The 20475-nt window shown below is 36.8% G+C and overlaps 1 protein-coding gene across 3 annotated transcripts in view; it reads left to right on the top strand.

Moving 5' to 3' along the window:
• The window catches only part of ARAP3 (ArfGAP with RhoGAP domain, ankyrin repeat and PH domain 3), a 288603-nt gene extending 269932 nt beyond the window's left edge, over positions 1-18671 (top strand). For all 3 annotated transcript variants that reach the window (XM_053718619.1, XM_053718617.1, XM_053718618.1), the window contains 3 exons: positions 9451-9588; positions 15748-15786; positions 16275-18671. In XM_053718619.1, coding sequence (XP_053574594.1) covers positions 9451-9588; positions 15748-15786; positions 16275-16913 — 816 coding nt within the window. In that variant the 3' untranslated portion in view covers positions 16914-18671. The remainder of the gene's footprint in view (positions 1-9450; positions 9589-15747; positions 15787-16274) is intronic.
• Positions 18672-20475: the final 1804 nt, after the last annotated feature.

Raw genomic sequence — 20475 nt, 5'->3', positions numbered from 1 at the left:
AACCGAGGCCCTCCTGCATTGCAAATACTAAAATAAAAATTTTAACCCCTAATCTGCCGCTCTGAACACCGCCGCCACCCACATTATATGTATGAACCCCTAATCTGCTGACCCCAACGTCGCCGACACCTACATTATATTTATTAACCCTTAATCTGCCGCCCCCAATGTCGCCGCCACCTACCTACACTTATTAACCCCTAATCTGCCGCCCCCAACGTCGCCGCCACTATAATAAACATATTAACCCCTAAACCGCCGCACTCCCGCCTCGCAAACATTAGTTAAATATTATTAACCCCTAATCTGCCGGCCCTAACATCGCTGCCACCTACCTACATTTATTAACCCCTAATCTGCCGCCCCCAATGTTGCTGCCACTATATTAAAGTTATTAACCCCTAAACCTAAGTCTAACCCTAAACATAACACCCACTAACTTAAATATAATTTAAATAAATCTAAATAAAAATTCCTATCATTAACTAAATTATTCCTATTTAAAACTAAATACTTACCTATAAAATAAACCCTAAGCTAGCTATAGTATAACTAATAGTTACATTGTAGCTATCTTAGGGTTTATTTTTATTTTACAGGCAAGTTTGTATTTATTTTAACTAGGTAGAATAGTTATTAAATAGTTATTAACTATTTAATAACTACCTAGTTAAAATAAAGATAAATTTACCTGTAAAATAAAACCTAACGTAAGTTACACTAACACCTAACACTACACTGTAATTAAATAAATTAACTAAATTAAATACAATTACCTAAATTAAATTAAATTAGCTAAAGTACAAAAACAAACAAACATTAAATTACAGAAAATAATAAACAAATTACAGAAATTTAAACTAATTGCACCTAATCTAATAGCCCTATTAAAATAAAAAAATCCCCCCCAAAATAACAAAAAACCCTAGCCTAAACTAAACTACCAATAGCCCTTAAAAGGGCCTTTTGCGGGGCATTGCCCTAAAGTAATCAGCTCTTTTACCTGTAAAAAAAATACAAACAAACCCCCCAACAGTAAAACCCACCACCCACACAACCAACACCCCAAATAAAATACTAGCTAAAAAAGGGCATTTGGATGGGCATTGCCCTTAAAAGGGCAGTTAGCTCTTTTGCAAGCCCAAACCCCTAATCTAAAAAATAAACCCACCCAATACACCCTTAAAAAACCTAACACTAACGCCCTGAAGATCGAATTACCGAGAGACGTCTTCATCCAAGCCGGGCGAAGTGGTCCTCCAGACGGGCAGTAGTCTTCATCCAAGCCAGGCAGAAGTGGTCCTCCAGACAGGCAGAAGTCTTCATCCAGACGGCATCTTCTATCTTCATCCATCCAGCGCGGAGCGGCTCCATCTTCAAGACATCCGACGCGGAGCATCCTCTTCTTCCGACGACTAAAACAGAATGAAGGTACCTTTAAGTGACGTTATCCAAGATGGCGTCCCTTAGATTCCGATTGGCTGATCAGCCAATCGGAATTAAGGTAGAAAAAATCCTATTGGCTGATGCAATCAGCCAATAGGATTGAGCTCGCATTCTATTGGCTGATTACAGGAAAAAGAGCTGATTACTTTGGGGCAATGCCCCGCAAAAGGCCCTTTTAAGGGATATTGGTAGTTTAGTTTAAGCTAGGGATTTTTTTTATTTTGGGGGGGATTTTTTATTTTAATAGAGCTATTAGATTAGGTGTAATTAGTTTAAATTTCTGTAATTTGTTTAATTATAGTGTAGTGTTAGGTGTTAGTGTAACTTAGGTTAGGTTTTATTTTACAGGTAAATTTGTCTTTATTTTAACTAGGTAGTTATTAAATAGTTAATAACTATTTAATAACGATTCTACCTAGTTAAAATAAATACAAACTTGCCTGTAAAATAAAAATAAATCCTAAGCAAGCTACAATGTAACTATTAGTTATATTGTAGCTATTTTAGGGTTTATTTTACAGGTAAGTATTTAGTTTTAAATAGGAATAATTTAGTTAATGATAGTAATATTTATTTCGATTTTTTTAAATTATATTTAAGTTAGGGGGTGTTAGGTTTAAGGTTAGACTTAGGTTTAGGGGTTAATAACTTTAATATAGCGGCGGCAACGTTGGCTGCGGCATATTAGGGGTTAATAAATGTAGGTAGGTGGTGGCGATGTTAGGGCCGGTAGATTAGGGGTTAATAATATTTAACTAATGTTTGCGAGGCGGGAAAGCAACGGTTTAGGGGTTAATATGTTTATTATAGTGGCGGCGACGTTGGGGGCTTCAGATTAGGGGTTAATAAGTGTAGGTACATGGTGGCGACATTGGGGGCAGCAGATTAGGGGTTCATAAGTATAATGTAGGTGGCGGCGGTGTCCGGAGCGGCAGATTAGGGGTTAATAATTATAATTTAGGTGTCGGCGATGTCGGGGGCGGCAGATTAGGGGTTAATAAGTGTAAGATTAGGAATGTTTAGACTCGGGGTTCATGTTAGGGTGTTAGGTGTAAACATATTTTTTTTTTTCCTCATAGGAATCAATGGGGCTGCGGTAAGGAGCTTTACGCTACTTTATTGCAGGTGTTAGACTTTTTTTCAGCCGGCTCTCCCCGTTGATTCCTATGGGGAAATCGTGCACGAGCATGTTACACCAGCTCACCGCTGACTTAAGAAGCGCTGGTATTGGAGTGCGGTAATGAGCAACATTTTGCTCAACGCTCACTTCTTGTCTTTTAACGATGGGTTTCTGAAAACCCTTAATACCAGCGCTGTAGGTAAGTGAGCGGTGAATGAAAACTGCTTGTTAGCACTGCACAGTCTCTTAACGCAAAACTCATAATCTGGGCCTTTAATTTTTGATAAAGCCATTGAAACCTCTTCCTCTGTAAAATTAAAAGTACTACTCACATTATTATTTACAGTAACATCCCTTAATAGAATCTCACTATCTTTACCGTCTGTTGTAAAGACTGAACAAAAGTAATCATTTAAACATAGTAACAGTTACTATAGTACTTGTTATATAAATATATCAGTATTTTACATATATTTCATTAAAAAGTGAATTATCATTTCATTGTATCATCTGGCCAAAAATATCAGATAGCTGTACGCTGTGAATTGTGTGATAATGATCTAGTGTATAGCCATAGTAAAACATCCATGTCATCGGTATTTAGCTGAGTGCTGCAACTGTTTATTGCGTGTCCTTATGGGGAACATCAGTGTTCACGGCTATCATCGATTCTATCTAGCTTCATAGTTATATTTAAACTTTGACTTGTGTTTATATTAGGAATTTGTTTGTGATTTAATTATAAGACTCAACCTTGCACTAATGCGCTTACCTTATTATTATTGATTGTTGAACCTTATTGGCGCATCTTACTATGCCCACTTACGGCTATGCTAGTTAGCCATGTGCTAGTGACGTACTCTCGCATGCACGGAAGCAAGGATGCGTATGACACACAGTCATCAGGGCTGATTGGATTAGTCTGTCCAACACATGCATCTATGATCACGGACAGATAGTGCTTAATAAGGAAAGCGCATTAGTGCACAGTTGAGTCTTATAATTAAATTACAAACAAGCTCCTAATATAAACACAGCCAAAGTTGAAATATAACTATGAAGCTAGATAGAATCGATGATAGCCGTGAGACACTGATGTTCCCCATAAGGACACGCTATAAACAGTTGCAGCACTCAGCTAAATACCCATGACACAGATGTTTTACTATGGCTATACACTAGATTAACAAAATAAAAGAGAAAGTGGACTCTCCTGGAGGTGCGCAAAAGGTGGATTGTGACTTGGCCGGAGGATGATCGTACAGGTGAGGAGATTCCAGAGCCGGCACTAACACTCGGAAAGACAGGCAGCACTCTTAGTGGAATAGACAAAGCAAATATCTGTAAGGACAGAAGAGAGAGAGGCGCCTTATGGGACAGTATCACTCGTCACAAAGAGGATAAAGAACACACAACAACCCAAAGTCGGGGTACTCACAAGAGTTGCGGCATAACAGTATGCCTCACAGCGCAGGACGGGACCTTAGTCGCCCGACAGACAAGCCAGCAGGAGGGAGCCCGGGAGTCCAGGACCCAATCAGCCGCCGTTGGCAGCAGAACGTCACAGGATAGCCGTCCATGGTGCGTCCAATCACCGGTGACCCAGTTAGAGAGACAGGCAGGCGGACCAACCAAAAAATAGCAAGCGAAGAGCAGGGATATCACAATAAAAGGATTTTATTTAAAAACCAAAGTTAAAACATATGCATGATATGTGGTAAAAGCAACGCGTTTCTCGACCTTCCGTTCGTTTCATCAGGCTCATACACTATACACTAGATCAATATCATGCAATTCACAGCGTGAATGTTTGATGGTGTGACTCCGCACTCTGAGGGGATTTATGATCATACATCAGGCTTTACCCACAGCCACTTTGGTAATGTCCGATTTACCGGGGTAATCCTAAAATGACCCAATATCTGACTTTACCTGCAACATATATATATATATATATATATACATACATATATATATATATATATATATATATATATATGTAATGAATACATTTATCATTCACTTATTTTTCTTAAAATGTCTGTAAATAATATGAGTTACAATATTTGACATGAAGCTGAAGTATATAAAATATGCTGGAAACCAGATATTGTTGCACAGATAGAGAAATAAAGGGGAAGTGTTTTATAACACAGTATTTCTTGATTATGAGCTGATAATTCTTGGATTATGATTTCCTTCATAAACACTATTACTGTTGGGAAGGATGGCACAATACCAGCAGTGAATATGTAGATACTGAAATCAAATTGTGTCCAATACTGCAGTGAGAGTTTAATGCATGCAAACTTCTAACAGGAGATGACAAAATCATAACATCACAGCAAACGGCAAGAGTAAAGATAAAGCTTACCCCAAATGTAGAAAGTATCAGGATAAAGTTAGGAGACTGAGGAGCAGGATCCATTGGTGTGAAAATCAGAAGAGGTAAGCGATCCAAGTATGCAGAGATGGATTGAAACAAACTTGCAGCGGGTAATTAGTTAGAGGGCTCTCTTTGGTGACATCACTGTTGTTCTGGAGTGGCTGAAAGCAGTGTCTGAAGTTTCAGAGGAAGAGCAGGGCTCCTATTTTCACTGGCTGATGTTTGGAGATAGAGAGCGCCGCAGGTAACGGACACACATAGGTTCCAGCTGCAGAGAACTCAAAATACGGGACGCAAGACTTAAAGGAAGTAGGTCAGTAGAAAGTACAAACAAAGAGAACAAACAGTAACTCACAACTTCAATACCAAGCAAAGATGTAGGTGTAAATTAACCTTTTATACACAGGTGATCATGTGATTGTGAACGCCTCTTAAAGAGACAGTACCTGATATGGCTGATAGGCAATATATGTTACAGAGCTCCCCATTAAGGAAAATATCACTTTTAGGGGTAGGCACAAAGGACAAACCACGCTTCAGAACAGATGTCTCTGCTTCGCTGAGAGGTCTACTGCTGAGGTTCAATACCATATTTATTTTTTCTTCACTAGTCTTTTGTGGTTTGTGTCCTCCTCGTCTGATGTGCGGTCGTCTGGCCCTTTTGTACTTGGGGGTGCCAACGGCAGTTTGGCAGTGGAGCGCATAACCACCCCAGAAAAAGACTGTGTTTGAGTATTAGAGGCATTTCCGCCATCATCCTGGGTGTCACCACCAGATGAATCTCCCCCACTACTATCAACAAAAGTGTATTTCTGGATTGTACATTCTGACTACCTCCTTCAGGGACAGGATGGCCAATTACGGGTGTGCCATTAGGGAGGCCTTAGAGAAAGGAGATTCAGAGTAGCCAGTGGCGCAACATTTTGCCAAGCACAAAGTGTCTCGAGTTTATGCACAATGGTCATTAACCATGTACCTCCCCTGTCGAGAGGAGGCAACAGAGCAAATAAACTGCTCCAACTTGAGACCAAGTGGATCTACATGATGGACACACTGGTACCCAGGGGGCTCAATACCTTCCTGGACTTTGGACCCTTTTATTGTGGCTGAGACTACACATGCAAAGTGGCACTTTACATGTATGAAGAGTAACTCTGAGGATATCCACATGATCAAACGTTCTAGTGGGTACCCACTGGTTTCTACCCATACCTCAAGTGTCTAAGAAGAAATGTGAATTTGGGCTATTTCTTATAAAAGATGTGGTTAATATCAAATATTTAGTTTAATCTGATTATCCATGTCGTTGTGCATGTTCCTTTAGCCATATGGCTGGATTCTATGATTCATACAAATTTGTATGTATATATATATATATATATATATATATATATAACTTTTAAAGGGACACTGAACCCAATTTTTTTCTTTCATGATTCAGATAGAGCATGCAATTTTAAGCAACTTTCTAATTTACGCCTATTATCAATTTTTCTTCGTTCTCTTGCTATTTTTATTTGAAAAAGAAGGAATCTAAGCTAAGGAGTCAGCAAATTTTTGATTCAGGACCATGGACAGCACTTGTTTATTGGTGCTGTCCAATCAGCAAGGACAACCCAGTTTGTTCACCAAAAATACCGGCATCTAAACTTACATTCTTGCTTTTCAAATAATCATACCAAGAGAATGAGGAAAATTTGATAATAGGAGTAAATTAGAAAGTTGCTTAAAATTGCATGCTCTATTTGAATCACAAAAGAAAAAAATGTGGGTTCAGTGTCCCTTTAAGTTAGTTGTGTTCAAGCTAATTAACACTATCCCGTAGCCAATATGAATGTGTTACTAGTAAATTGACACTGTTTCCATACATCAGAATATCTACTATTTAGGGCCATTACAATGTGTAAGAGACGTATTTTGGATCAGGACAGTAGTAAATAATAATGTATAGTCTTACACTGTCTCCTTCTATGTACCCGGCGGTTGCCATGGTGACTTGACTACGCTTATAGTGAACCACAGAGGAATAACATGATTTCATATTTCTATATATCTTTAACATGCCCATGTTTAAATATGCCCCTGTAATACCTATAGTGATATATCCACACTGATCCCCTTTGAATGATGGTTCCTAATATAGTTAACATGAATATTCGATCCTGTGTTCTGGTAAGAGAGCAAACTTTTGAAAAGAGCGAACCATGTCACTTCAGACATTTTGGACCTAATGCGCATGCGTGCCAGCGTCATCACCTACCTGGCCGCATACGTCACTGCTAAAATATTTATTGCTGTAAAATTCAGGAACCCTTTATAGAGCGCATGCGTGTGATTTTGTATCACAAATGGTGCGCTCATGGAAAGCTGTTTATTAGGCTCCTCGGCAATATTCGGAACACCGCCCCCACTGCAAGTACGTCTCCCATTACTACTACTGTAAAGCTGAGTCTCTGTGCTCTGCATGAGAAACAGCCCCCCCCCCGCCACTCGGCTATAGCCACTGCTTCTGATGATCCAATGCAACTTTTCACAGGCTCCGTTCAATGTCATTATCTTCAAGATACAGTTTTAAAAATATTTTATAGTGTGGATAACAGAGGTTATCTGTAATTTTAAATTATACTATTAAAGTTTACTTTTAGGTGTTATACAAAGGACAGGAATGAGTGTTACTTAAGTCCCTTATTTTCTTCTTTCCAAACAGTTCCATATGTCTATTTAAAGGGACAGCACCGATACTAATCTTGTTTAAAGTGGTATTTTTCCTACCTTTTCTATGTAGTGCCAGTAATTATCCTTTTTCCCAACCAACCATGACAACCTTCAATATGCGCTTGTAAACACACGCTGAATGTGAGTGACGCATCACATGATGTCCACCAGTGATGACGTCACTATTAGGCGACAGCATAGGAGCGGCAACGCCAATGTGTATGGTATTTAACCAGGGTGTTACACTTTATACTATATATAAATAGTCAAACCCTGAGCATAGGTAATGAAGGGGTTAAATCACAGCTGCACAACACAATGATGCAAGTTTTTTATGCAGCTGTGATTTAACACAAAGATTACACATGTGTTTACATGGCAAGTAACCTGTTGCTTGGTGTCAGTGCAGTTATTTAACCCCTAAGGAATAAGATTGCTGTCAAAAAAAGTCAAGCGTGTACATAAACTGTGACATACAAAACAAATTCTAGATTTCCAAATACAATTTTTTTTTTAAATACAATTATTATATTTTTTTATACAAATCTTTAATTACAAATACAATATTTCTTTTTGTGGAAGTACAATTTTGTTTTTTGGAAGTACAATCTTGTTTTTTAGAATTACACTTTTGTTTTTTGGAAGAAGTACAATACGATTTTTTCTTTTGGAAGTACATATCTTTTTTATTGGAATTACACTTCCAGTATATATCAAAACACTATAAAAACAAATCTTTAGCAAAATGGGAACTAGATTTATTTTTGACAGTGTTTTGACACATACTGGAGGTGTAATTCCAAAATAAAGAATTGTACTTCCAGAAGAAAAAAATGCATTGTATTTCCAAAAAAACAAAAGTGTAATTCCAAAAATTAACATTGTACATCCAAAAACAAATTGTATTTGTAATTAAAGATTTGTACTTTAAAAAAATTGTATTTGAAAATGTTAATTTGTAGTCATATGTCACATATTATGTACAATTATAAAGAATCACACACGCTTGCCTTTTTGACAGCAGTCTTATTCGATAAACCCCTTGAATACCTTTTGTGTTGCATGTTCAGATGTCATATTTTTTAATCTCTTTATTTCTCAAGGGTCTTCAATAATAAAGACCTAATGAACTCGGTTCAATAAGTCCACAACTGCAATACACACCACACTATCACCGGCTCCCTGAGCTTGGACACTTGTGCATAGGCCCTCACAATATATGAGCGTATGCTGCTGAAAAAACTGAAACAACTTTTACTAGAAACATTTTTCTAATCAAAGTTTATTGCAAAAATGCTTCTATTTAAAATTAAAATACACCCATGCACATTTCAAGTAAACGTTTCTATCCCTTTAATGTCTCAAGGTTCTAAGACAAGTATTAAAAAAGCAGAACGTGGAGACTAAATAGTTATTGCTTCTGTGGCTACATTATTTAGTCTTATTTGCTTTTTTAAAACAAAACTGTGTTTTTGTTCTGAAATCAGCAGTTTTGGTCAGATAAACCATTAGTTATATTTGATACTTAAAGCATGTGTATAGCTTGGAATTGTATCTATCCATCTCTATCTATCTATCTATCTATCTATCTATCTATCTATCTATCTATCTATCTATCTGTGTATCTAATATGTTAACATTTTATACTGTCTGTCTCTATCAGTTTTGTTCTCTTTCTCAACTTTGTGTAGCGCAAAGTTTATTGCAGCTATGCAGCTAGTGTATACTATATTTGCACAATTGTATGTAATAAAAAGTAACTTATGATTGTATAATTTCCCAGCATGATGATCTCCGACCTGTAGTTCTGAGACGCCACTCCTCTTCAGATGTAACCAAGCAAAAGTTTGGCACTATGCCCCTGGTTCCAATCCGCGGGGATGACACTAACGCCACCATGGTCTCTGCTAACCAACAACTGGTAAGTCTTCTGATTTGACTAAAATGCATTTTGATACATAAGGGAAATGGGTGCAAACAAATAGAAGAGTGTCCTTATTTTGCATTTCTTACACTGACTTAACATTCTATAAATAAATAATTGAACACTCAGAGGAAGGCTTTTTGAAACAAGGCGGTCACCATGCATCCTTCTGAAAAAGGTCTAGATTATAGGTGGAGCGCAAGCGAAAAGGGGTTTATTGTGAGTGTTAGCGCATGTCGGGTTTTTCGCTCGTATCACAAGTTTAGAGTAAACGTGATTATTTGAGCACAATTGAAGTTAAAGTGATGGTAAACCATGACAAACTCCAACATGGGATCGTATAGATAATAAAAAAATAAATGCACTTTCATTCATGAAACTGCCGAAAACGATCAGTAATAGCAAATATTTATTGTTTATATCCTTCAATTTGAGCTCTGTTCCTCCGCCCGTACAAAAGCCGCCATTGGTTTTGAAAGTCACGTTTCTTTGAACGAAGCAATCAAAATCACGGCCAGTCGGCGACTCAAAAACCCACTAACACGCCCCTTGTTACCTAAGCGCATGTGCTACAGGTATACTATGTATTGTATTGGGAATTTAGCGCTATTCCCATATTATGACGTAGAGAGCGGGTGGTTCTGGTCTCTACTACGGCTCATACACAGTTCAGAAAGTAATCCCGGGGGCGGAACTAGGAGCGATAATGCTCAGTAAGTAAAATATTATTTTTAAAACAAACGTTTGAGTTTTAAATTAAAAAAACGTAGTGATTTAGGTGATAGAGACTTGAGGAATAAGTTGTTAACTTCAAATTGCACTCAATTTACCATCACTTTAATGTGCATCGGGTTAGTGTGAGACTAGACCTCTGGTTAACTGTTTTGCAAAACAAAAAAGTGTCACAAAACACATACACCTAGATTATGAGTTTTGGGTTACGGTTTTAACGCTGAAAAAATGGCCATTTCAGCGTAAAAACAGTATTGCAGCCATTACGAGTCTTGTTGGTATAGCTGTACCGGAAGTATTTTTGCCTGTAATGCAACGTCAATTCCGCACTCAAAAAAAATGCGTGGGATTACCATAGCGCCGGTATTACAGGTTGTGCAGTGAGGCTAAAATGCTTGCGTTCCAGCCTATACCGACACCAAACGTTCCGTTATCTCAAAGCAGTAGTTATGGATTTTGTGTAACAAAAATGTTTCACAAAACTCTTAACTGAAATGTTACAAAGTACACTAACACCCATAAACTACCTATTAACCCCATAAACCACTGCCCTCCCGCATTGCAAACAATAATGAAAACATATTAACCCCTAATCTGCCGCTCCCGACATTGCCGCCACTAATAAAAGTTATTAACCACTATTCCGCTGCTCGCCTACATCGCCACCACTATAATAAAGTTATTAACATCTATTCCCCCGCACCCCAACATCGCTGACACTATAATAATGCTATTAATCCCTATTCCACCACTCCCCGATATCGCCGCCACTAAATAAATGTATTAACCCCTAAACCTCTGGCCCCCCACATCACCACCACTAAATAAACCTATTAACCCCTAAAACGCCAGCCTCCCACATCGCAAAAAAATTAATAAATTATTAACCCCTAAACCTAACAACCCCCTAAACTAAATTACACATTAAAAAAAACTAACACTACTAAAAAAATTGTCTAAAATTAAAAAAAATAAAAAATACTAAATTACAAAACATAACAAACACTAAATTACAAAAAATAACAAACACTAAATTATTAAAAATAACAAACAAAATTATCCAAAATAAAAACAATTACACCTAATCTAATAGCCATATAAAAATAAAAAAGCCCCCCCAAAATAAAAAAAGTAGCCTACAATAAACTACCAATACCCCTTAAAAGGGCCTTTTGTAGGGCATTGCCCTAAAGTAATCAGCTCCATTACCTGTAATCAGCCAATAGAATGCGAGCTCAATCACCCAACAATCTCCCAACAGTAAAACTCACCACCCAACCAACCCCCCAAAATAAAAAACCTAACTCTAACAAAAACCTAAGCTACCCATTGCCCTAAAAGGGCATTTGTATGGGCATTTCCCTTAAAATGGCATTCAGCTCTTTTACATAACCCCCGATTATCCACTTACAGTTTATGAAGTCCGGACATCCAGGTAGCGATGTCTTCATCCAGGCGGCAAGGTCTTCATCCATCCAGGCGGCGTCTTCTATCTTTATCCTGGCGGGTCCATCCTTGAAGATATCCGGCGCGGAGCATCCTCTTTATACGGTCACCGCTGTACACTGAATCTTCAATGCAAGGAAACCTTTTCAAAATGGCATCCCTTGCATTAATATTGGTTGATTTGATTTTTGCAATTCAAAATCCTATTGGCTGTTCAAATCAGCCAATAGGATGAGAGCTACTCAAATTATTTTGGCTGTTCAAATCAGCCAATAGGATGAGAGCTACTGAAATTCTATTGGCTGATTTGAATAGCCAAAATAATTTGAGTAGCTCTCATCCTATTGGCTGATTTGAACAGCCAATAGGATTTTAGTGGCTCTCATCCTATTGGCTGATTGGAATTTCAAAAATCAAATCAGCCAATAGGAATGCAAGGGACACCATTTTGAAAAGGCTCCCTTGCATTGAAGATTCAGTGTACGTCGGTGACCGTATGAAGAGGACGCTCCGCGTCGGATGTGTTCAAGGATGGGCGCGCTCCGCGTTGCCGGGATGAAGATAAAAGACGCCGCCTGGATGAAGATAGAAGACGCCGCCTGGATGAAGATAGAAAACACCGCCTGAATGAAGACTTCTCGCCGCCTAGATGTCCGGACTTCAGAAACTGTAAGTGTATTGTCGGGAGTTAGTGTTAGTTTTTTTTAAACTTTTTTTGGGTGGGGTTTTTTTTTTAGATTGGGGATTCAGCTTTTTTAAAAGAGCTGAATGCCCTTTTAAGGGCAATGTAAAAGAGCTGAATGGGAAGCTTAGGTTTTTGTTAGAGTTAAGTTTTTTATTTTCGGGGGGTTGGTTGGTTGGTGGGTTTTACTGTTGGGGGTCTTTGTATTTTTTTACAGGTAAAAAAGATGATTTCTTTAGGGCAATGCCCTACAAAAGGCCCTTTTAAGGGCTATTGGTAGTTTATTGTAGGCTAGGGTTTTTTTTCATTTTGGGTTGAGCTTTTTATTTTTATAGGGCTATTAGATTTGGATCTATTAGATTAGGTGTAATTGTTTTTATTTTGGATAATTTTGTTTGGTATTTTTCAGAATTTAGTGTTTGTTATTTTTTTTAATTTAGTATTTTTTTTTTAATTTTAGACTTAAATATTTTTAGTAGTATTAGTTTTTTTTAATGTGTAATTTAGTTTATTTAATTGGTAGTTATTTTAATTTTAGTATACTAGTTATGTTAGGTTAATTGTTAGTTTAAACTGTTATTTTTTTTAATTTCACAGGTAATATTTTTTATTTATTTTAAGATAGGGATATTGTAATTTAAATTTAAATTTAGGGGGTTGTTAGGTTTAGGGGTTAATAGGTTTATTTAGTGGCAGTGATGTGGGAGGCCAGAGGTTTAGGGGTTAATAACTTTATTTAGTGGCAGCGATGTCGGGGAGTGGCAGAATAGGGGTTAATAGGTTTATTATAGTGTCGGTGCGGGGGAATAGGGGTTAATAACTTTATTATAGCGATGGCGATGTCGGCGTTAGTGGTTAATAATTTTTATTAGTGGCAGCGATGTCGGGAGCGGCAGATTAGGGGTTAATAACTTTATTTAGGTGTCGGCAATGTCGGGGGCAGCAGATTAGGGTTGTGTAGACTTGTGGTTTATGTCAGGGTGTTATGTTTAAACTTAACTTTTTTTTCCCCCATAGATATCAATGGGGTTGCGTTACGGTGATCGCCATTTCGCGCTTCAGGTGTTTTTTTCAAACACTCTCTCCTCATTGATGTATATGGGGAAAGTGTGCACCAGCACGTATTCTCAGCCCTTGGATTTTGTGCGGTATGGAGCTCATCGCCACCATATTGCACGCACAATGCGGCTTTTCAGAAACTTGTAATGGCAGCGCTATGTTGGGTGAAATAACACAACTTTTGTTCCATTCATTTTACACCCTCTATAGCGCAAAACTTGTAATCTAGGTGATAAAAAATACATTACATAGTGCAGTTTACACTCATAATAACACTATCTAAGGTTCGCGCTTCAGGTGTTTTTTTCAAACACTCTCTCCTCATTGATGTATATGGGGAAAGTGTGCACCAGCACGTATTCTCAGCCCTTGGATTTTGTGCGGTATGGAGCTCATCGAAACCATATTGCACGCACAATGCGGCTTTTCAGAAACTTGTAATGGCAGCGCTATGGAGGGTGAAATAACACAACTTTTGTTCCATTCATTTTACACCCTCTATAGCGCAAAACTTGTAATCTAGGTGATAAAAAATACATTACATAGTACAGTTTACACTCATAATAACACTATCTAATAAAAATGATTTTTTTAAAAACTGCACAAAAAAATTATAATGGCTCAAAGATAAGGTCTCAGGTGTAAGAAAAAAAAGGTAGGGCTTTAACATTCAGATACATACAAAATCTAAAGATGTATATGCATATGTGTTTACATATGTATTTATGTATTTATATGTGTATACATGTATTTACAGACATATATACACATATAAACACATAAATACATATGTATACATATATAGACATATATATATATATAAGTGCATTGGGGACCTTTATATATATATATATATATATATATATATATATATATATATATAGGTATATATATTTTACCAAAATACCATCAGATAAATATGGGAATATGTATTTATGAATAAATAGAACTTAAGGTGCTATGTGAAGAACATTGGAATGTGAACTATTCATATTTTAATGTCGCTAGCGCACTTGAGAATATGCATTCAGGTTTGCGCACGAGTAGGCTGTTATGGTTTTTCCACTTTTTCAAGTCGAGGGTTAGCGCGTGGGCGAAAACAGTTAACGTTCAACTTGTAATACAAGCTCAACCCGAAGCGCACAAAAAACTTACTTCTAGTGCAGTTACTGCTTGAGCTGAAGCATTAGATAATGCTCCACTTGTAATATTGTCCATAGGTGGTAGAGACAAATAATGTAAGGGAATTCAAGAACACCTGAGACACGCTTAAGGCCATCACAAGAAATTAATTAATTAAGCTTACATTTCAGAAGGAAGCAAGGGCAGACTTGATGGGCCTTCTGGTTCTTACCAAGCATCATAATGTGTTTTTATCAATCTAAAGCCCACTGCCTTTATTTTTTATTGCACTGTAGCCCTGCATACTAAAAACACACAATGCACATCCGCCGCACATCGATAAATGCTGACAGCATACGCTGTCGGCATTTATCATTGCACCAGCAGCAGTTCTTGTGAACTGCTAGTCCAATGCCACCCCCTGCAGATTTGCAGTCAATCGGCTGCTTACAGGGGGTGTCAATCAACCCGATCGTATTCGTTCGGGTTGATTTCTGTCCGCTGCCTCAGAGCTGGCGGACAAGTTATGGAGCAGCGGTCTTTAGGCCACTGCTTCATAACCTCTGTTTCCTGCAACCCTAAGTAAAGGGCATCAACCTCCATTTGGAGCTTGATAATTCGGCTCCAATGCAATAACAATTAGTATGATTTTCAATTGAGCAGTAGTTTAAGTTAAGTTTAAGTTAGTTAAATTTTCCTTCTCACTGCATCTGTTTTCATTTGCAGAATAGAAATGTTTAGAGAGTGTATGTTTTCACTAACTGTCTCCACCCCTCCCACCTACCCATATATTGCTATAGATGATTTGTAAGAAGCTCTGGTACATACTGCAGGTGTCCAGCTTTATTGTTACATTAGTATTGTGGTGGGGAGGAGTACATTTATTATATTATGGGTCAGTCATTATAAAAGGTTAAGAATGCATTCAATTAAGGCCTCTGTTATGCACAAATACTTGTTTTGAGCTTAAATGTGTCATATTATTTATGCAACTGTTAGCAGACAGTACATACATTACTATATCTTGAATACCTGTTCCTTTTTGATAAGTGGTCACTGCACCCATTTTTATGTTTTTCTTTGCTCCATTTTTATGCTCTATTTATGTTTCTCAGCGTCGCCTACATACACGAAGAACTCTGTCAATGTTCTTTGTAAGTATTGTCAGGGTGACAAAGCATGTAACATTATGCACTGTGCATGTTTTAGCACCACGTATAACAACTGCATCTGCTGACTTTAAAGTTCTTCTAACGTTGTGTCCGTTGGTTTAACAAGCGACTTGCAAATAATAAAGATAAACCATAGTGAATACAATGCAAACCAAAAAAGCATATGATATGTTCTAGTAGGTCATTTATTTTTGCCATGAAGAACATATTACTTTTTAGCTAGATGTTACTAACAACGACTTATCATGTTCTTGTAATGCCAAAATAGTATGTCATGCAAAAAAGACAAATACAAATGTTAAACCCATTGCATCCTAACATCAGGTATAATTTTCTTGGCTTGTTTTTTTTCTGCATGGTTTTATATGCATTGATCCATGTGTTTTAACTGCATCCTACATGTTGCTTTGTAAAACCATATTATGAATGACAACCATTTTTCTACCTAAACACACATTCTCTTTTGCTAGCCAATGAAAATGCATCAGGATTCATTTGAGGAACTGCAGGAAAAACAAATCGATGAGTTTGAACCTGTATACGAAGAAGTTGGGAATTTCAAGGCTGTGACGCAACCAGTAACAGATTGTAACCTTCCTTTGGAACTGCTTTTGCCTCCTCCTTTAGACAGAGGAAAAAAGCCCTCTCTGAACCAAGATCAGTTTAAGCAAACACCAACAATCACAATTAAGTCGTGCTTTCCTGAAAAGTCAGAAAGGGATGACTGTATTAAGACTCAATCTCTAGACAGAAATATTGGTGCAGAAAGTTTGAAGACTATCCATAGTGACAGCGCAAAATCATCTCCACCTGATAAGGCAGTTAGTCCTAGCCATGCTAAATCTTCATCTCTTGAAAGGCAGGTGGAACCAAATCGGACTCAGGCAAGTTCTGCAAGAAGCCAAGGTGTGAAAAGTATGCTAGACTTAAGTTCAATGCCACCATTGTTTTTTGAACCAGGGCCTTCTTCAGAAATATCTAAGAATCCTGTCAGAAAGAAAAACTCACCACTCGGCTCTCAAATGCAAGATAGACTTCTTCAGGAGCTAAACACAGTTATCCTAAAAAAGAATGAATCATCATCAGGGACAGGACAGCAAGTGACGTGACCAAATAGACAATAATATGTTCTCTTAAGGAACTCTATAAGCCCTTTCCTGGAGTCCTAGTCTGCTTTGATACAAAATGAATTTCAGACTGCGAATTTGTGTGGTGGAAACATTAATTCTACTGTGTAAAAGGCTGTTAAGGAGTGTGGACATTGTAATTTGTGTTCTGTATTTTACTACTTTTTTTTCAAGGTTATGAAGTTTGGTTTGCTATTTTAGACCCATGATGCGGAATCTTGAACTTTATAGCAATTTAAATTTGCAGTTTCCCTTTTTCATGTAACAATTTTGTAGCAATATGAATAGAAATTGCAATATATTTGTATTACTTTCCAGGACCATGAGTTTAAATTATTAATATTTAAAATCTGCAGATCATATCTCCATTGCTTGAGACTTGATTAGAGAGGGTCAACTTTTGATAACCAGTAAAAAAGACATTACTGGAAACTGTAGCTCAACAACTCCTTTTTTAGTTAATTTATAAGCCCTACTACAAAATGTGACAGTAAAATGCAGACTCCTAAAATAGTGATCTATTTAAAGGCACATTGGAGTCAACTGTTCTGTATAAGCATAGCGTATGTCAGGAATTCAGCACTGTATTGCAAAAGTTCTTTTTATAAAATAAATGTTTTAAAATAATTTATTAACATTCATTTTCTGAGCATAATTTACAAGATGTAAATCAAGGACTTTTTAGGAATACTCCCTTTCATAAAGCAGTTGGAATTCATGTTTCTGCTCTCCTTCGTGTGTGCTTTGATCCAAGCAGTCACTGTGTAGAATGCTTTGCGAAATATGAAGTTACCATACTTGAAGGAGAGAAATAAGCAGTTTTTCAAAGGCATTTTACATCAAGAAGAGGGAAAATAAAATGTGTATTATACAGACAGCAATATTGTTTGATTTTCCTTGATTAAATATTAAAGGGCTAGATTACCAGTGGAGTGCTCTCATGTTAAATCAATAGTGTTCCTATGTTTTTGCTGGTATTACAAATTGAAAGTAAAAGGTAAGTAATAGTTTTATATGAGTTTTGTGGTAATTTGATTGCAGCCCTAACACTTTTCCTCAGGTCTCAATTAGTGCTAAGATTTTAGCTCTATTATGTGTTGCATTTGAGCGCATAACTTTCATCTTGCAATATGAGTCACCTTGGTGCTCCAAAAGTTTTGGAACTACATTTGCTATTATTTGTTGCTTAGCCAGCATTTCCCAGATGTTCAGACATTTTAAGCTGGCTGAGCATCATGGGGAATGTAGTTCCTAAACCTCTGGAGCACCAAGGTTGAGCACCGCTAATTTATAGTATAGAGCGCACCAAAGGGATTTTCACTGTGCTAAGCATTTGCTGGTTATTCTTCCTTACCACTGACTTGTAATATCAATTTTGGCGCTAATGTTAGCATAGTCCAGCAATAATGATAGAGCACCCTACCTAAATAGGGAGATTAATGTCCCTTTAATTTTGCAGTACTATAACATTATATTTAATAGTAGCAATGGAAGGTTATATACTGATAATCATAATATAGTACAAATTGTAAACAACGATTCCTAATGCAGCTGTGTTTACAAACTATCAGAAAGTAAAACAAAATGGCTGGGATAATCTTAGAAATAATTTATGAGAAAATATTTAATTTAGGAGCAAGGAACCAAAAGGTGTTTCTCCCTAAAAAAATAAAAAAAAGGAAATACCTCATCAATATACTTTGTACAACGTTTCAATAAATCTGTCCTGTTTTCTCTGTGCTTTGTCATTTTGCATATTTGTCTTAAAGGGACATAAAATGTATTTTAATCTCATACGACTTATTTTTCAAAAATGGATTTTGTTGTGTTTTTCAGTATATCTATATGTTTATAGATACCTACCTGTGCAATATGGATGTTTTCAAAATACATAAATGTTTTTTAATCTTTTTGCTCTGCAAATCAGTCATCCACTTATCTGTTGAATGGGAAGTATCAACTAAATAGAACAAATCAGATGAAAGTTATATTCTTCCTTAAAGGGACAGTCTACACCTCAGTCATCTTAAAGTCTTACTTTAGATTAAGCTGCAAATAACCTCCTGCACCCTCTCTATATCATGCAGTAGTAAAAGTAAAAAAGTTATTTTAAAATAACTATTGTTTCTGGTCACTTTGAAATTGCTGCCAAGCTCTGCCTCCTGATGACATCATGATCTGGGCTGCATAACAGGTTTCACTAGTTACTCACTAATTGGATTCACCAGACTGTCAATGCAATTCAGCAGAGAGCATATATACAGCCCAGATCATGATGTCACTAGTGGGCGGAGCTTGGCAGCCATTTCAAAGTGACAACAATAGTCATTTTAAAATAACTGTGTTACTGCTGTATGATATAGAAACAAACTAGTTCCTTATCTTTATGCAGATCTGTCAAACTCCACTACCAGAGACTGTTACAAACTAGTTGGAGAGTTTTCACATTATTATTAAGCATTCCCACACTATGACACTGATAGAAATATTTAATCACCACATGTCCCTAGGAACATATTATTTTAAGAGCTATTTTTAAAAAGGGATATGAAAGAGAGGTTATTTAAAAACAAAAACAACTTTTTATTGAGGTAAAAAAACAAATAATTACAGTCATATTACAATTGGGTGTGTTCAATCGTACGTGGATAAAATCAGAAAGGCTAATAAACAGTCATAGGGCCCGACGATTATTACAGAATGCTGACCAGTAATTCTATTTACCTGGTGAAATTATCTAAATCCATTTTTTACCCTTAAAACATGGTGTATCGCTAAGGGGCATATACTGCATTTCATATGGGGAGGAGAAGCATACTTTACAAAAGTGCACAATAAAATTTGTATTTTAAATATCTTACAAAAGGAATAATTTAACCATTCACACAAAAATATGCAGGAGAAAATTGTATTGTTATGGCGCATCAAAAATTATATCAAAATTGTTCGCCAAAAATCGTATTTAATCAAAAACTTAAAACACATGCAAATGAAAATATAGGTGATTGTAAGATGCTATACACAGAAAGCAGCGTAATGGGATTTATATTGGCTGCAAGATTTACTTTTTAAAGTGCGCTCCCTGCTAACTTCGCTCTATGGAGGGCCACTCATAGACCTTGAACCTTGTATGATCTATAGTTATAGAATATACAATACTACGTAAATAAACAAATGCTGTAGCCAAGTACAGAAATTTGCTCAGGTTGAACAAAGAGAGCCAATGATACAGAAGATCCAAAAATTAACAAATAATTTGACATAAGTCTTTGTGTCATATAAAATGGGCAACAATAGTTTATGGCCAACTATCACAACCTAATATGAGCAAAATTAGACCATATTGGTATAGGTCATATGTCTGCATTAGCTTGTATTTAAACGGCTAATGATTTAATGTTATAGTTATATTTAAGCTCATAATATCAATTATTACACAGTCTACAGTACTTAAACCTTCTATAGATCTAAAGTGGTCACAGTTGGACTCCTAACAACATTAAGGCCTAGATTACGAGTGGAGTGCAAATTTGCGATTTTCCGA

The sequence above is a fragment of the Bombina bombina genome, chromosome 6 (assembly GCF_027579735.1).
Source record: "Bombina bombina isolate aBomBom1 chromosome 6, aBomBom1.pri, whole genome shotgun sequence".
Classification (NCBI taxonomy): domain Eukaryota; kingdom Metazoa; phylum Chordata; class Amphibia; order Anura; family Bombinatoridae; genus Bombina; species Bombina bombina.
The sequence above is the reverse complement of the archived record's forward strand: the minus strand, read 5'-3'. Positions and strand labels throughout refer to the sequence as shown.